Below are 17547 nucleotides of genomic sequence, written 5' to 3'. Positions count from 1 at the left end.
AAATAACAATGCTCCTTACGTCTCCTCAGTTACGGAATGTTTTGGAGTTTAACGGTGCAACGAATACTTCAGCGATTTTTTTTCATTTTAATTCAGCAGAGATTTTATTACTGAAACTTTTTGCAGTTTGATGTTCATTTTTTATTGCAAAACATTGGAGATCATATTAAAAATTAACGGTAGAAATTAATGTATTGTATTAATTAATTTGATTAAACTATTAACTGCTCACTTTTTTAAACTGGAAATCTTTTTTTTTATTCATTGATTTCTTTATATTAAATATATTGAATTATTTTAATTATTTATTCATGAGAGGTACATATTAAAAAAAACTAATATGTTTCGAAATTGAATCGAGTTGTTTTTAAAACTTTCTCGCTTGATTCAATGGAAAAATCTAATAATTGGGAATGAATTTTGTTTTTTTTCATGGTTGTGAGATAAAATTATGACTTTGAGCTGCAGAATATGATTTTTTCTCCCATCGAATCCCTCCGCAAATTCCATATTACCACAATTTGACGTCGGATCGCCAATTGAGGTCATTAACAACGTTTAATCAGCCACATTACCCCTTCCCATCAATTACCTCACATGCTCATTTTTGTGCCCACAGTTGACAATTTCCATCGGTTACATGACTCCCAGAAATTGAATGGCAATTAACATGAAAACGTCCATGACATTTTCTCCTCATATTGAAAATTAGAGGGCATATAGATCGTGTCAAGGATGCTAATGCTGAATATTCGAGCGTGAACTTGAACTTTTCAATTGAGTTTGAAGAATTGTACGTGACATTGCTGTCAATGTTTGAGTAATGAACATGAAAAATGCATTATCATTCATTTGACATTTTACGCGTCCGGCGTAGCAGAGAGAATTCTGAATGCGGCTGTGACACGGAAATCTTCCGGCGAAAAATCCGGAAAATATGTAAACGTTTGCAATAATTTTCATTGAGACCCAGATTTTTGATTATTCTTAACGCAATGCTGATTTTTAAATTAAAAAAAATGTTAAAAAAAATTGAAGTTTAGTGAAATTTGAATTGGTTTAATTCAATTCCATTCTAGCGTCAGTTTTCGATGAATATCTCAAATTCTAAAGGAGTCAGCGAAATTTTCTTGAAATCTTTTTTGTAGAGAAAAATAAACCCTATCGAAAAAGATTTGACAAAAATTTCGTTATCTTTCCTAAATTCCGAGTTATTCAACAAAAACTCAACTGGGAGGTACGTTGACTTAAACCGATTGGCCACTTCACTACTCAATTTTAGTTCAATTATTGACTGAAAATTAATAGAAATATTTGATGAAGTAGAACAGATTTACTTGAGGGAAATTAACCAACTTCATAGAAAAAAATTTAATATCTTTTACAAAAATTAAATTTTTGTCGTGATCATCAGAAATATCCCTAGAAGAATTCCAACTGTTGGCAGGAAAAAATATTTATATATATATATTCTACGATAATCATTTGATCTGAGAGAATTCCACAGGTGATATTTATAAAAAAATACCCCTCGAAATTATTTAGTGTTGCCAGTAACACAGTTTTCGGCAAGAAAATTGTAGTTTCCTCTTGAAATTATCATTTGTTCCATGGAAATTATAAGTATTTATTGAACAAAGACATACACTACTCACTAACATTCACTTGATAAAACCGGAGCCTCAAATAATTCTCTGTGGAACGAATGTATTTACCCGAGAGACATATACATGTCTCACGAGAACGATTACTACTCCAAAAGCTATCATGTTTTGGTGGAAACTTTCTTTTTTGTCCACAAATAAATTGATTCAACGCGACAATTTTTAATTAAAAAATTCATGTGCACTGAAAATTAAATTAAATTAAAGAATTCTTATTTTCCAGTAATACAAAAACTCTAAATTTCATGATCCTTCCTCGCTAAATCCTGAGCACTCGCAAAAGAAAAAAAATTACCTCTTCCATTTAATCCAGAATAATTCAAAAGCTGAAAATGTTAATCAAGGTTCCAACCTGCCCCTGATATTTTAATAACAACCCAAAAAGTTGGAGTCCAAATTAGCATTCAGTGGTTACGACTCCACCCCAATTAATGACCGAACTTTCCGAGTGGGTGTCAATTTATAAACGAAAACCCGAGTCTGAATGTTTACCACTCTAAACGGATTACCCCAAGTAGAAAGTTCCAACTAATGCCTCCCCCCCACCTTTTTATTTGCAGATCATCAACCGACACGACCTCACGACGAGGAGTTCTATCCCGACGGTGCTATGGCAGCGTTGAAATGGTAAAATTCAAACAACTCCGGAGCAACAAACACAACTCCATTTCTAGACTAAAATTAACTTGCTGTTTACCCCGGTATTCCCCGGGGTATTACATTATAGCTGCCACAAATTGAACAGGATGGTATGGAGAATGGGAGGAGATTCAGGGTGGAGAATGGCGATTCACCCGGGGAAAAAGAAGAGGTGAACAATTATTTCATTAATTAGAGGATTATAAATGAACAAGTGTTTTTCGTTCGGTTTCGTATTTCATCGGATTTTAATAGAATTGACATTTTATTCCGTTATTACACTATTTTAAGGATATCCGAATATCTTTTGTAGATTCAACATATTCGATCAGAGAACTCCACCTCTCCACCTACACCTACACCTCTCTGGTTTCTTTGCTATAGTTTGTAGCAGAGACGTCAGACAAGATATAAATGTTTTTTTGGGCTCAAATGAAAGAGCGGGTCGAGAAATGGCGTGCTGATGCCTCTAAAGATGGTTTTAAACCAGAGGAGACTCCTAGACCCCAATGTTCTATACATACTCCTAGACCCCATTGTCCTCCTAGACAATGTTGTCACAACTCTGCTTTTCAATTGAAAACAGACATCATCTTTAGAGACATTTGTCATGTTTAGAGGCTCTAGTACGCCATTCTTCGACCCGCTCTTTCATTTGAGCCCAAAAAAACATTCCTATCTTGCCTGACATCGCTGCTACAAACTCGGGTCTACAACTCAGGCGTTCAATTGAAATTGCGAATAGACGCTGCCTTTAAAAATTAGTGATCTAATTCACTAGGTCTTCCTGTGAGATTTTTGTCATTCTATTATTTAAAATAATATTGTTACAAGTTTCTGCACATGTAAATTTTTTCCGCTCAAAGCCAATTAAGAACCCCAAGGATACTTTCCTTGAAACACAACCCCCAAAACTTCTAAACTTTCGTGAATTAAATTTCAACAGATGTTCGGCTCACCCAGTACACCAGTCCTCGAGAATCCCGAATATCAGACCCGTTGGTACTTCAAATATTTCCTGGGAAAGCGTGAGTACGAAAATGTCCGTGGGACTTGGATTAAACTTTCAGGACGTACCCATCACCGGAAATGAGATTATGTTTTTCAATGTTAAACCCATGCAAATCGAATCCATAAGATCTCTGTACTTGACACTTCTCTTTGCATCCGAATAGCTGCGTCATGTCCCGAAAAGTGCGGAATTACCCACTTGCTTTTTCTTCTTTAATCAGTTCACCAGAATTACGTGGCGTCGGATCACGAGAGAAACCCGCTATTCCTGTCTGTTGTATTAAGCGACGGAGGGGATCAATGTGTACCTCATTATCGGGTCATTCTGTGGAGGCGAACGGTAAGATATCTAAAAATATTCTGAGACTAATAAGATTTAAGTGCGAGGGGGCTGCGCCCTCCGCTTGCGTCCTTCGGCATTTCCGGGGGGCTCAGCCCCTCCGGGATCATTCGGGTGTTACATTTGATATTTTCCATCAATTTAAATGGAATATAGGGTGCGGCAAATGTAAAAGTGCGTTTACAGAGGATATTTTATAAATGAATGAGGAATACCATAATTTACGTTCGTTTTTTTACATAAATAAATGAATAGTGAACATTCAAAATTCTGACCCACATGATCCTGACCCTAGAGACCACTATTTCCGTACGGAGAATTTTATAATAAAGCCTAACGAATTTGATACAAAATTCCTCGGCTCAAACTTTTCAAGTTTTTTGTTGGATTTTTTTAACGAAAAAATAAGGAAAGTTCATTTCGAGAAATTCCTATATAAAATATCTCAACAGAAAGAGTCGTATAGAAAGAAGAATTTCTGCTGATAATACAACTAAAAATTGTGGTAATACGTCCAAAAATATTCTCAGATTAATAGGATTTAAGTGCGAGGGGGCTGCGCCCCCCACTCGCGTCCCTCGTCAATTCCGGGGGGCTCAGCCCCTCCGGGATCGTTCGGGTGTCGGATTTCATTTAATCTAAATGGAATATAGGATATACCAATTGTAGAAATGAGTTTACAGATGATATTTATAAATTAATAAGGAATATCATCATTGACGTTGACGTTTTTCCGCATAAATTCTGAAAATTCTGACTTTATTCTTGAGTTTTGCCTCTATAAATGTCGGACACATAAGATTATGACCCTCATGACCCTTCTCCCCAAGCCTCCCTCGAGCTCCCCCTCAATTCATTTATTACAAATTCATTCCAAAAACGCGGAAAAAATTCAAATTTTCTTCATCCAAAAAATTTCAGGGCGCGCAGAAGATATCTCTCCCTTACTCCTCCAACAAATCAATGACAGTGAAGCAAATACTGAGGTACGTGAGACCCCTAAAACCCCTCCCGACGTAAGAAATAATGAGTGCCTCCCATAATTTTCAGTAATTTCTTTGGAATAGAAAAATTTGACAAAGCACCACGCGAGATATTTTCCCCGGAGATACAGAAGGTAAAGGAAAAAAAAATTTGCGCGTGATGTTTTCGCACCCTCAAGGGTCGGTTATTCATCAAATTTCCTCTCCCCCAGGATCTCCTCCTGCTGGAAGAACAAGAGGGCTCTGTGAATTTCAAATTCGGTGTTATATACGCCCGGGAGGGCCAGACAACCGACGATGAGATGCTGTCCAATGGTACTTATCCACACACACGTGTAGAAAAGTTGCGATAAAAAATGGAAAAATTGAAAAGAGCCATTTATTCAGAGCACCTTCGACGGAGCGACGAGAGTGCGAAGGAGACCTAATCGATCCATTTTTTGCTTTCAGAGAGAGCGAGTCCGGGCTTCGAGAGGTTCTTGGAGATTCTGGGGGAGAGGATACGCCTCAAGGGTTGGGACAAGTACAGAGGTGGTCTAGACATCAAAGGTGAAGCATGCATTTGACTTATTTTTCGTCATAAAGAAGACAAAAAGCCCGAAAATTCCATCGATAGTTGACTTCTGTCGTGTGACATCTCACATTTGTTCGTTTTTTATCACTTCAAATATGCAGGTGATATGACGGGCAAAGAGAGCGTTTACACGGTATATGCTGGTCACGAGGTCATGTACCACGTGAGCACGATATTACCTCATTCTAAGGACAATCCGCAACAACTGGAGAGGAAGAGGCACATTGGCAATGACATTGTAAATATCATATACTCGGATGATCCGTCCGTCTTGGAGACGTTCAATCCGAACTGCATAAGGAGTCAATTTACTCGTGAGTCTTTTAATTCAATCAAATTTAAATAAATGACTAAATTGATGGGTGCATTATGTAATATTCAGTCTTATTTGATCACTCCGTGGGATGAAGTCTGATATTCGTTGATATTTTTTCAATTCACAGTCATTTTTTAATGGAAGATTGAATTTTAAATGTGAACAATCAATGTATTATCTATTTTACTTGATAAATTTCAATTTTCTATTCATTATAAAATACAAAAAAATGGAATATGCAATTTGGAAAAATTAATGAACATCAATTTTGTCATTTTCAACGTTAATAAACATCAGTATCATAACGAGGATTCACCAAGTGAATGAAGAAGATAAATATTTTTACAAGAAGATGAAAAATTGCGAAACATAGGGGTGACTTCACTTCCGCTTCATAAGTAATACAACGAGAATTCGAATTCACCCCCAACAGTTTCCCCTTCCGAGAATACCATGCCATTTCGATTCATCAAGTGAAATTCAATTCCACCGATTAAACTTGCAGATGTCTTTGCGGTGGTAACTAGCGAGGAGAACGACCGCTGGCGAATAGCGATATACTGTGATGAGAGTGTTCCCCTGTTCGGTCCAAGTTTGCCCTGTCCACCGGTGTTCGACGACCCTTACATTTTCCGTGAATTTCTCCTCGTGAAACTCATTAACGGTGAGAAAGCCACATTCGACACACCAACGTTTTCACGGAAGAGGGAGCGCACCCTGGACGCACTCCTCCGTGATTTGTACCAGGAGCACACTCAGGACGCCAAGGGGAACGTAAGTTCAGTACGTAAGCAAATATACAGAATACACGTAGAGGTACATTTGTACGTCTGCGAGGAGAGAAAAATCTGGAAAATTTGCAATTTTAATAATTTAATGATTTAATTATTAAAATTAAATAATAAATTAATTATTAATCAATTATTACCTATTATTAATTAATTAATTATTAATTTAATAATTTAATGATTTAATTATTAAAATTATTAAAATTATTTAACCATTTTAATTATTTTCTCTTATTATCGATTTTTTAAATATCTTTTTAGAGTGATGTCAAGGGCATAGAACAATTCGATTTTCATATTTTGGACAATGCGACAGAACATGATCAAAGTCATTATTGATCGATAATTCCGTCAACACGGAGGTTAGAATTCAATAAAAATTACCAGAAAAAAACGTGAAAATTACGTTTCGAAACGTAATCCGCGAATGAAGTAAAATTCAATAAAAAGTGTGAGTGAGAACTGAAATTGTACGAATCGCCACGTAAATTCTACGATTTGTTCCGTAAAAATTAACCACCCGTCTGATGACTCACCGCTGTGGGGACACCAAGTCGTTCCGTAATTTTTCCCCAACGATTGAGAAACTTTACGGAACGGAATGTAGAGACAACTCACCAGCTTCATAAAAATTGTTGAACGTTCACGAATTTTTTATTTTGGAGGCATAATAAGTCGGCAAGTTTCTGTAAGTTTTTATTCCTTCGGGAAAAATTACGTGACAATTTCGTACTTTGTTCGGTGATGAACCTGAGAATTCACTGAACGTTTCAAATTTCCTCTCTTCCATTCCTATAAAAATTGCCGGAAAATGATTCCCCATTGCGGATTGCGTGAATTGTTCCGTAATTTTTACTGAATATTTCTCTCTGTGTATAAACTTGTTTCAATGGGTCTCATAACTAATACCTAATAACTACAGAAAGAATTTGAACCGAATTTAACTCCTCATGCCCGGCATTCACACCACATACCTAGAACTTTACAAATTTGCCCAAGCTCTGTTGTAAAGCCTAATCACATAATTTTGATTCCTCCTACTTCATATCTTTTCTGGACTGTGAAGAAAATAGACAGAGGACAACCCCGTTCAAACCCAACCTCCGGCGATTACTCGCATTTCCTCAAACTGACGGTTCGTACTACTTCCTCCAAAAATGAGAAACGAACGAGAAAAAGAATACAAATTAGAAGGTCACACCAGATGATAACGGAAAAGCAAGCGACACAATTTTTCCCGTATTTTTCTCTCCGAGCATTGTCAACAATAGCCGTACAATTAATAGCCACTCTGCCCTTGTCCCACAAACATATCCAACGAAAATACACCATTATTTGAAAACCGACACGTCCAGATGTGCGATAAACTTTATCACTGGATTATCAAATACCGAGAGCCCTGTTACGCTTACACATGATCAATTAATAACCCCCCCCCCTCCAACCCCCGCCGACACCAATAGATAGACGATAATATATTGATTGGCCTAATAACGATAATAATTTTGTACAACAATGCCTACAGAGTATGCTGAATAGACGTGCATTGTCGGATGTGGTTGAAACACCAGGAAGAAGGAGAGAGGAAACACGTGTTGTGGAAATGGTTAGAGTTGGCCAGGCACTAAAACTTGAAGCTATCGTTCGAGGTCTAGCGCCAACTTCACTGGCAACTGTCGGCCCACTGAAGCCCCGACCCTGGGAGCCCCGCTGCATCTACCCCGATTTTTCACACGAAGTTGTATGCGGTGACATATGGTCAGAGAATAAATTGGTTCTTGCCACGGAAAATGGTACATTTCTCGTTGAGGACGGAATGGAGAATAAAATGCTATTCGACAGGACTGTACTTATCAAGCAGCTTGATGTCGTTGAGCAGCACGGTATACTGCTGTTCCGAGCTGGTGACAAAGGAAAGGAGTGTGGTGTACACGTTTACAGATTGAGCGAACTTGACGGTGACGAGGCGCACACCATCGATGATTATTCGTTTGAAGAGGACGACGAGGAGTTGGACAGCTTTGGTACACACGCGTCAACACCAAGACCGCAGATTACAAGGACACGCTCTCACGTTAAGGAGAGAAAATTAGAGAGAACACGTGGTTGTCATTTGTACAGTTTAACAAGACCCGGGGGTTCACATTTACGTATGTGTGTTGCTGTGGGCAGAAGATTAACTTTACTCCAGTGGAAGCACAATGCAGCCTGGACAACATGGTGTTCAGCAGCTGACACAGACACTGTTGATGGGTTTTTACTTATTAAAGAGTACAATGCCTCTGAGCCACCGAATATCGTGACAATCATTGAGAGCACAGAGGGTGGTAATGAGTGGCTACTCTGCTGCGGTCTACGACATCATTTTGAACTTATTTCAGTTGATGGTGCAACAAGATCACTTCATGTTGAGGCTTCGATGAAGCCACATATTATAGCGGCGCTCGATCTGAGGGAGGACGAGGAGCCTGAAGTGTTACTTTGTTACAATAATACTTGTCATTTTCAAAAATTATCGGAGGAGAGTGCAGCCTCCACCGAGTTTGATTTCAATTGGAATTCAGTACCGATAGCTGTTGCATGTGCCTTTCCATATGTTATCGCATTCACTGCTGATACTATGGAAATACGGTTAATTATTAATGGTAATCTTGTTCATACTATTGCAATGCCCAATTTAACGCTTATCAGCTCCAAGAGGGATATTTATTTTGCTACAACTGCACCGGAATTTTTGGCCAAGTGCGAGAGGATACGGGTTGATACCAAGGATAAGGAGGACAGGAGTGGGAGTCCACCGTCTTCACAGTCTAGTTTGTCGAGTGAGTTATTTTAAATAATGCTATTATAGAAGTTAAGGGGATTCTCGAGCTTTCAGATTCTCTGCGGTAACTTCATTCTTTAGTATCAGCTTGTGTCAACTTTTACGTTCGAATCACTTTGTGGGAGTTTATAGTATAAAGCTCCCCTTTATGTTTTAGGGATGGCCATTTTTAGGGTCTTCTACCCTACGTGTTTTTGAGTTGTCCCCCCCAGTAGCTGATACGCAGTAGACACTGGTCACAATGTCAAGATGTTTTACATTTGATAGATATATAATTTCCCCTTTCCGATAGATATCTTCGTATATAAACACGATGTAAAGAATCATGTAGTGAAATGGGTTGTTTTTTTATCGTCAATAACTTGCGATGGGGCTTAACATATATCAGTTGTAGTGAATAATCTTATATTAGATTTCTGAAGTTGATATCAAAGTTTCCGAAGGGACCGTTTTAGAAATCTGTTCTATTTTTTTATGTCTAATACATTCAGTGTGACTTTTTTTGAAGCCAATCTATTCAGTGTATTGTCATTAGATTTTTTTGTAAATGATGACAGCATACATTAAAGATATTACAATAATACTATACTATAATATATATACTATGTATAATATACAATCCATAATGAAGTATTATCGCAATATCTTTAATGTATACTATCATCATTTATGAAAAATATAATGACACAATACGCCGAATAGATTGGCTTCAAAGTAGGTTTCACTGGATTTTTTATTAAAGGATTTTTGCAGCTTTCAAAATGAAACTTGACTCACTGAAATCGTGTATTTAGTCGTGAGATATTGACGATTAAAAATGGTCCGTTCTAAATCACTTGATTCCTTTTCAACTTCAGTAAGGAATTCCCTTACATTCACCATTTGTCAAGCCAGGTTTTTCTCAAGTTTTCAGATTCTCTGCGGTAACTTCATTCTTTAGCATAAGCTTGTGTCAACTTTAACTCTCAAATCACTTTGTGAGATTTTATAGTATAAAGCTCCCCTTTTTGTTTTAGGGATGGCCATTTTTAGGGTCTTCTACCCTACGCGTTTTCCAGTTTTCTCCCCCAGTAGCTAATACGCAGTAGACGCTTCCCACAATGTCAAGATATTTTACATTTGATAGATATATAATTTCCCGTTTCCGATGGATATCTTCATATACAAAAACAACGTAAAAAAATTATGCAGTAAAATAGGTTGTTTTGTATCCTCAATAATCTAAACTCTCTCCACATTATTTGATTCCTTTTCAACTCCAATGAGTAATCCCCTTACATTCACCAGACTCTCAAAACGATGGGAAACCGCTGAGAATCTACACAATACCCCTGCACACACTCTCAAGACCGACGTCGAAAACCAGCAATCGAGGACGTTGTACAAGTCCGGTTGAACCGGAGATAGTGAATGCCCAGCCGCAATGCGATCCGAATTTTCTGAGTGTCGAGCCACACAGATTGCTGAGTCGTTCGTGTAGCAGCAGTCCAACGCCAAATCTTGGGGCGTCGTCGGCATCCACGCCGAGCAAATAAAGAAGGTAACGAAAAAAGATTGAGCAGTCGTAAAGTACATGGAGGTACTTCCTTATCCGATCATTCCGATGTGGAGATTCCGGAATTGATTCGGTTCACGTCCATAATGGTCAGCGAGACAATGGCGAAGTTGAAGGTATGAGGCTCTGTTTTTTCAGTCGCCTTGTGGATGTTATGGCGCAGTGCGCTGAGCCACGTGTTTTGCTGGATCGAAGTGGTGAAATAAAGTTGACAGGGGATTAATGAGAAAAATTCTACTTTTAGAAGTGTCTAGGTCTATTGTCCACGATAATGTGTTATAAATTACAAAATATTGTTACACGATCAGTCGTGTGTCATTGTAAAAATCAAATTGAGACAAATGATTCTTGAAACAAAGTTATTGAATAAAAATCTTAAATTATGTTCTGAACCACTGCAACTTTTATCCTCTAGACTCCTCCTTTTCCTAACTTTCGGGGCAAATCACCCCGAAATAGATGTGGCGTATCTCAGGAGTGATAAGATGTAGCAATTATGAGTTTTTGGATAATAGCTCCGAAATTAGCTTCGTGGGAGTGTGCTCCTAGTATCGCGTTCAGCATTTCTCTCCACGGGTCTTATCAACTTCATCAACGCTGCTCCATTTTACTCAGCTCTCTTGTTATTTTTTATTGCCAAAATAGTCGTTCGCTCCTTGCTTAGCATAACGACTTGAGTGTAAACTAGGGAGTGTTTGGGTTGCGAAGCAAATTCATCTTCTGGAATTATATTTGGTCGGGGGGCAGGTGACGTAACGACAACCCTTGCTTATCGTGCGTCAGGGGGTGATTGGTTACGTGAACGTGATGACCCGTATGTCAATCGAGGGTACGTGGTGTTTATCCATATTAAACGCGTGTCAATTTGAGTTAGGGGTATAATTAATCTGATTATCTTCTCACATTGCATCAACTTCATTCCTCTTTTTCTTCACTCCAATTGCAAAATCGACGGGAGAAAGAAATTTACCTCCATGGGAATGTCATTTAGTAGTGTCATTTCATGCGCAATGATTGTATTGAGATGTATCAGCTGGAAGTGTCGGAGTAGAAAATTCTGTTTCGTTCTCATCGCCCCACTCGACTCTGTATTTCTGTTTATTTGTTGATTTCTTTTCAGTCGGCACTTTCTCTTTACCTATTCGTTATTATTTTTGCTTCTTTTTCCATTTCCTTCAATCTATTTATTATTCACATTTCTTATCTTGCACAATGTTTTCAAGTTTTTATAATGCAATTGCCGTTTCCTGTTCATTTTTATATGAATACAGTCTACGTGGGGTAAACTATTAATAATGAATTCAGGATAGACCCGAGTACCTCCGTCGCCGGTATTGTGAGTGAAAAATTCATCCCCGTTATATTTGCATCATTAACCGGATGATAAAAAATTCATGCCCTCAATCCAGCTCCAGATACTCCCCAGGTGACATAACTTTCCCCGGAATCCGTTTTTCTTTCTTACATCATTTTTTATTACAACTCTGGCCGTTTTCTACCAAGAATACCCGGGAAACGAGCCGCCATAAATGTACAGTCCAGGATATTCCGGGATTAACAGCTGGAGCCATTTTTTAATGTTAAAAAAGAGGAAAAAAAAGTAACGTGAAACAGATAAACTAACTTACGAGCCTACAAATGACTACAATTAACGCTCATTGTTGTTCGACTCCCTGAAGTTGTTGGTAACCCCCGCGAAATGATGATTATTCATCTTTGCGCTCGATTTGTGCACGACAGGCTGCCGTCAAGTCATCCAATGACGCGCTGTGAATATTGAAGTTGGTTTCCTCGAAATTGTAATTGCTGTAGATGAAAACTGGTAAATTGTCGGAGAGGCAGTAGAATTTTCTCGTCTTTGGGTCGATGATTATGTCATTGGGGAATATCAGGTCGTTATCGTCCTGCGCTACGACACCTGCAAATAGGATTCGTCGTGAATCAATTATTAGTGTGATTCAGGGAATATTTCAGAACTAATATTTGCATCCTATAATTTGTTTACTTTCGAAGATATTTTCTTAATCTTTAGAATGATAAAAGATAGTTTTTTCCGACATATATTTTTTCAAAATAATTGAAAAGAATATTTTTAAAAATGTCCCTATTAGTATTGCATAGGATAATTGACGATAAACTTGAAGGATTTCCCTATTTAAATAGTTTATGTTTTCAAATGAAATTTAAAACTTACGGAAAGTCTCGGGATTCAGTTTCTCATGTGTATCCCAACAGGCCACTGAATTCTTGTTGACCTGAGTGAAATAAATAATTCCCGTTTCCGTATCAATAGCCGAAGAAGTGCCCTGGGTCTTCGGTCCTTTGTTCCCTTCAACATGAAACTCCTCCCAGTAATGAGAATCGGCGAGAGCAGTTTGATTCTTCAATAGACTAGTTGAAACCGAGAACTCATGAATACTGGACATCGGGTGGAAGTAGAGGGTTTTGGAGCCGTCCTCTCTCGGTGAACTCAGGGCCATTCCGAACATACCGTCTGTCCATTGGAAGGTCAGCCCACTGACATTGTACTCACCTGGATTACGTGATGAAAGGGTGTTAAAATATTCGTTACAAAGGTAACCAGAACTAAAGTTCAATGCTGTTACCATTCAGTGGATCCATGTGGAAGTAATTATGCTCGATTCGCCATGAGTCATTCTTAGCCAGACTGTAAACGACGAGTCCATTAGCACCAAGGTCAGAGTTGTATACATAAGCGTCGTCACAATTTTTCGGGTCAACATCGATCGCAGTGTCGGCGAAGAAGGTGTTCGGCTTGATATCGCTCTCTTTGAGGGTGTAACTGAGGATAATCTGGAACGAGCGGGATTTGGTATGCTATTTTATGGAATTATTCGAACAATGGTTGTGACATTACATGTCTGTAAGATATTGGCTGTAAACTTTTGAAAATTCGAAAGTCACAAGAGGAGATGTCTAGGGGACATATACGTGACCCAAGGGTCGGCGGAGGACAGTAATCGCTCACTCGTCAAAGAGGATACTACAAGCTACCTGAACTTTTTCCAGACGTCAGTCTGCCGAGCTACCTTTTATTATATTTATATTCGCCAGCGAGGATCATTACACTGAGAAAAAAAGCTTTTGTTGAGTATATTTACTAACTACAAGAAAATTTACACATGTCTTATGCAGATATTTACATACATTTACTTGTGGCAAGTAAATGTACTTGACAAAGGAAATTCTTTTCTCAGTATAGATTGTCACGCTCGATATCAAATCAATTATCAAGTATTGTACAGTCTAAATAAACGCCGATAGTTATCTTCAAAATAAAATAGTTAACGACATATTTTTCGTTGCACTTTCCTGCTGAAAAAAAATATGCAGTGACGTTGGAGAGTTTTTCAATAAAATCGATCAAAAACTAAGAAATTTCAATAGAAATCAAATCAAATTTTCCAGCCATTTCGCTGGGATTTTCTCTAAACTTTAGTTACATTCCGCAGCACTTCTATCAAAATTCATTGCCCTACCGAGCCCTCAATATTAAATTTTCAAAAATGAATAACTTCTGAATTGCGCGTCCCGTTGAAACCAATAAAAAAGGGATTTTTTTCCTTTTCTCTGCACTTTAGGATAAAAAAAAATCAGAACCTTGTTCGTTTTGAGATCGATAGCAATGAGTTTCTTCGGGTGAACCTGGTTGAACTCCCCAAGGATATCATCAACCCCGCTATCGATGCCCCACATTCTATCGCAAGCATCAATCCTCACTCTCAGGATGTTAACAATAGCGTCAGGTGAATGAACATCATTGGACTCCCAGTCGGGATAGGGATTGAGTAACAGCGATGAATTCTCTGAAGCAGAAAATAGAGGGGTACAATAATTAACGACGCCTGATCCCAGATAAAGATTGAAAATTGTATGTTGAATTAATGCTCGGAGATAAATATTACTGGCTGCTGCGGCTTCACTCAAGCTGATGTAATTCAAATTGGCTGGTACTCCCTTCTTCCATCTTGGCACCGTGATGAAGAGCTTGTCACCCCATACATTTAACCCAAGGGGAACAACGTTATCCTGTATGTAATCGCCTGATGCTGCGTAAGTTTTTCGCAACGCGTCATTTGGAAAATTGTAGTCAACCTTTTTCCATGAGGCTATGGTTTCAAACGGGTCCGCTGCGACCGTTGTCGCGAGGAGCATCAGTAGGCACCACATTTTCATCTTCCTGAGAATATTTTTTTATATTAAAATGGGACAAAAAAACCTGAAAATACTTATTTTAATTAAAATAAATTTATTGATATCTTCTGATCAAATGATGTGACTGGAGTGAGTCACAACTCATTTTGAAGATATTTTTTCAGGCTGGAAAATGAAAAAAGAATTCAATTTTCACTCTGCCAATGGGAGTTACTGACGATTGAAAACAATTGCGATTTATTCCCGGGGCTTAATTAGTTGGATTTGCGTTGTGCTCATTATTTCCCTTTTCGATTTTGTCATCAAACGTTCTGGAAGCAGCACGTAGGAACGAAAGGCCATTGTTCGCACATACGGGCCTTTGTGTCAACCAATCGTCCTGCCACACCCGTATTACTCCATTGTGAGACACACACGCTACCTTTTTTCATAGTTGAAAACAAATTCAAGCCATTCATGACTCAACTCGTAATTATTGCATGCGAGAGATTATTCCATTTTTTGTCCCAACGGTTTAACAAAGACATTTCAATGATGAATAGCGCAAACTTGATGAATCGGGATCGAGACGAAGCGACGAAGCCGATAAATGAGTCTAAACTTCGGTGATAAATGGATTTTCTCAAGAATTTTCCAGAAATATTGCCTGCCCCTTGAGAATCTCCAAAATAAGGTCAAGAATATTGATGTAAGTACTTAACCCATGTATCCTCCGAGCCCGGTATTAATTCTGAACAAGGTCAACAAGTTTTAAACTCCGCTGATGAAAACACCGTGAAAAATCCCAGCTGATCCATTGAATCCCACATTTACGTACTCAACAAAACACCTTGATTTGAATATTGGAGGAGCGTTGAAGAAGAGACGGGAAAGTATTTGGCAACAGCTCGGTGCTCTTGTAACACCCGAGGACACTTTCTCCATTTAAAAATTGTCGTCTCGAGTGCGGAAATATGCACGAACAATTACAATTCCCTCATTACGATCGAGTGATTTTGTGAAGGCATGCGCATTCATGTCAACGACCAATATTTGACATTGAATGAATCTCGAGGATTTGTCAACTATCGACAATCGTTTCCTCAATGAAACAGAGCGAGGAAACAATTACTTCAAACAACAAATGACAGAATAAATTATTCGTAACTGTTCTCGGAGAATAACTGTCGATTGCCATTAGATTTTATCTCATCCTGATTATGCGAAAAATGCATTGGGGAAAGGAGAGGATTTTGAATATATTTTGCATGAAAATATATTGAATAAATATATTTTGTTTTATGTAAATTTTCCCACTCGAATGTCCCCGAAGGATTTGCTGAGATGAAGGTCGGATGAAGTAGAGATTGTTAATTACACATTATTTTTAAAGAATGTCAAAACCTTCGTACTCACAGTTCAGTCCAAAGAGAACAGGTACTGCTTGGAGAACGGCTTAACCGTGAATGACGTTATTCACTCGGATACATGGGTCTCTTATATAGCCAGTGGGCATTAGTCTGCTGTCCTCTCGGCCGGCAACGGCCAGAATTATACCCATTTTTCACGATGAATTCTCTTGTTTGATCTATCAGTAAACAGGCTGATCCTGTCAACTGTCAAACCTCAAATTACCGTGATTATGGTAATTTTTTGTTTCGCCGAGGCTAGTGAATTCGTTGATGCGAGCGGTGAGTGATGAGGTTTGAAAATTTCAGGGATATACACCTGCTGGTTTAATTGTTTAATTGGAAATGAAATTTATTACTGGAGGAATGACTCGCGGGCCTCTGCAGGAAGGCTTTTCCCGGTCCATTGTTCCTCGAGCACATCCTATCGTCGTGGGGATATGTCTCATCGAGGGAGTCATTTGCATGAAGCTTGTATCGAGGGAAACCTGAAGCAAAGGTCACACTTTGATGTTTTATCGCAATCTTTTTTTAAATTGTTTCAGAGTTTTATTTCGGGGTTTTTGATGTCGGAGTTTGATATTTAAATTTCCGGCGGAAAAATCTGGTGAGGGGGCGCAAGGACTTTAATCTTTTTTTTTTCGTTGAGATGTTTTCCAATATTTTTCATTGGGCGTTAGAACTTTCTTTGAGCCTACGCTGGCGGCTGTTTTGTAATGACTGATTTTTCATTTGATATGGTTTGAAAAAAAATGAAAAAGAGATTATCAAGTAATTTAATGAATAATTAATGAACAATAAAGTCCGAATCGTAAAAACCATTTTATCTAATCACAGATGAATTTACCCATTTTTATTAAAATTATTCGTGAATGAGACGTTTGAAAAAATCCTCATCGCAACGTTACGTTATTAACGGAGTTAAATAAAGTCATCCGGTCAGCGGAAGTACATTCAATGTTTCTCCAACAAACACGATTATTTCCCGAGGCACGTGTCACCCCTGGGGTGCTTTCTGCATTTTATTTATTTTTTTCGAAGTCAGAATCTTGTCATTAACAACCACTGCGACTGCCACAGACCTGATCCTGACCATCGCAACTCTCTGCATACGTGACTCGATGATTAAATCCCGATTGCGTGATTACAGCAGTACAATTACAGAATAATCGATTCGCAGGAGACGAGATTGTTGGAAAATCATTGAAATGAGAAATAAAATGATAAAAATTATTTTCCCAGGCGAGATGACGGTTTGATGGATAAAAGGGGGTAATGGATGTACAAAT

The 17547-nt window shown here is 38.3% G+C and overlaps 2 protein-coding genes across 8 annotated transcripts in view; one reads left to right on the top strand and one right to left on the bottom strand.

Moving 5' to 3' along the window:
- Nucleotides 1-11086, top strand: part of LOC107035629 (GTPase-activating Rap/Ran-GAP domain-like protein 3) — a 55788-nt gene extending 44702 nt beyond the window's left edge. For 6 of the 7 annotated variants that reach the window (XM_015253138.1, XM_015253135.1, XM_015253136.1 and 3 more), the window contains 12 exons: nucleotides 2225-2291; nucleotides 2392-2475; nucleotides 3250-3331; nucleotides 3536-3654; nucleotides 4576-4640; nucleotides 4705-4771; nucleotides 4850-4952; nucleotides 5088-5186; nucleotides 5313-5525; nucleotides 6033-6310; nucleotides 7841-9137; nucleotides 10427-11086. In XM_015253138.1, coding sequence (XP_015108624.1) covers nucleotides 2225-2291; nucleotides 2392-2475; nucleotides 3250-3331; nucleotides 3536-3654; nucleotides 4576-4640; nucleotides 4705-4771; nucleotides 4850-4952; nucleotides 5088-5186; nucleotides 5313-5525; nucleotides 6033-6310; nucleotides 7841-9137; nucleotides 10427-10674 — 2722 coding nt within the window. In that variant the 3' untranslated portion in view covers nucleotides 10675-11086. The remainder of the gene's footprint in view (nucleotides 1-2224; nucleotides 2292-2391; nucleotides 2476-3249; nucleotides 3332-3535; nucleotides 3655-4575; nucleotides 4641-4704; nucleotides 4772-4849; nucleotides 4953-5087; nucleotides 5187-5312; nucleotides 5526-6032; nucleotides 6311-7840; nucleotides 9138-10426) is intronic. The other variant, XM_015253137.1, reaches the window with a different exon arrangement.
- A 472-nt stretch (nucleotides 11087-11558) lies between these two features.
- LOC107035630 (protein yellow) lies at nucleotides 11559-16457 on the bottom strand. The gene is made up of 6 exons (XM_015253141.1): nucleotides 16266-16457; nucleotides 14621-14895; nucleotides 14316-14521; nucleotides 13301-13508; nucleotides 12889-13227; nucleotides 11559-12612 (listed from the first exon to the last, which is right to left on the bottom strand). Exons 2-6 carry the CDS (start codon nucleotides 14889-14891, stop codon nucleotides 12401-12403), a joined length of 1236 nt encoding a protein of 411 aa, XP_015108627.1. The 5' UTR covers nucleotides 14892-14895; nucleotides 16266-16457; the 3' UTR covers nucleotides 11559-12400.
- Between the last annotated feature and the right edge of the window lie 1090 nt (nucleotides 16458-17547).

Source organism: Diachasma alloeum, unplaced genomic scaffold (assembly GCF_001412515.2).
Source record: "Diachasma alloeum isolate Michigan unplaced genomic scaffold, Dall2.0 Dall_scaffold_00199, whole genome shotgun sequence".
Taxonomy (NCBI): Eukaryota; Metazoa; Arthropoda; class Insecta; order Hymenoptera; family Braconidae; genus Diachasma; species Diachasma alloeum.
Note: the sequence above shows the minus strand (reverse complement) of the source record. Positions and strands in the feature narration are given on the sequence as shown.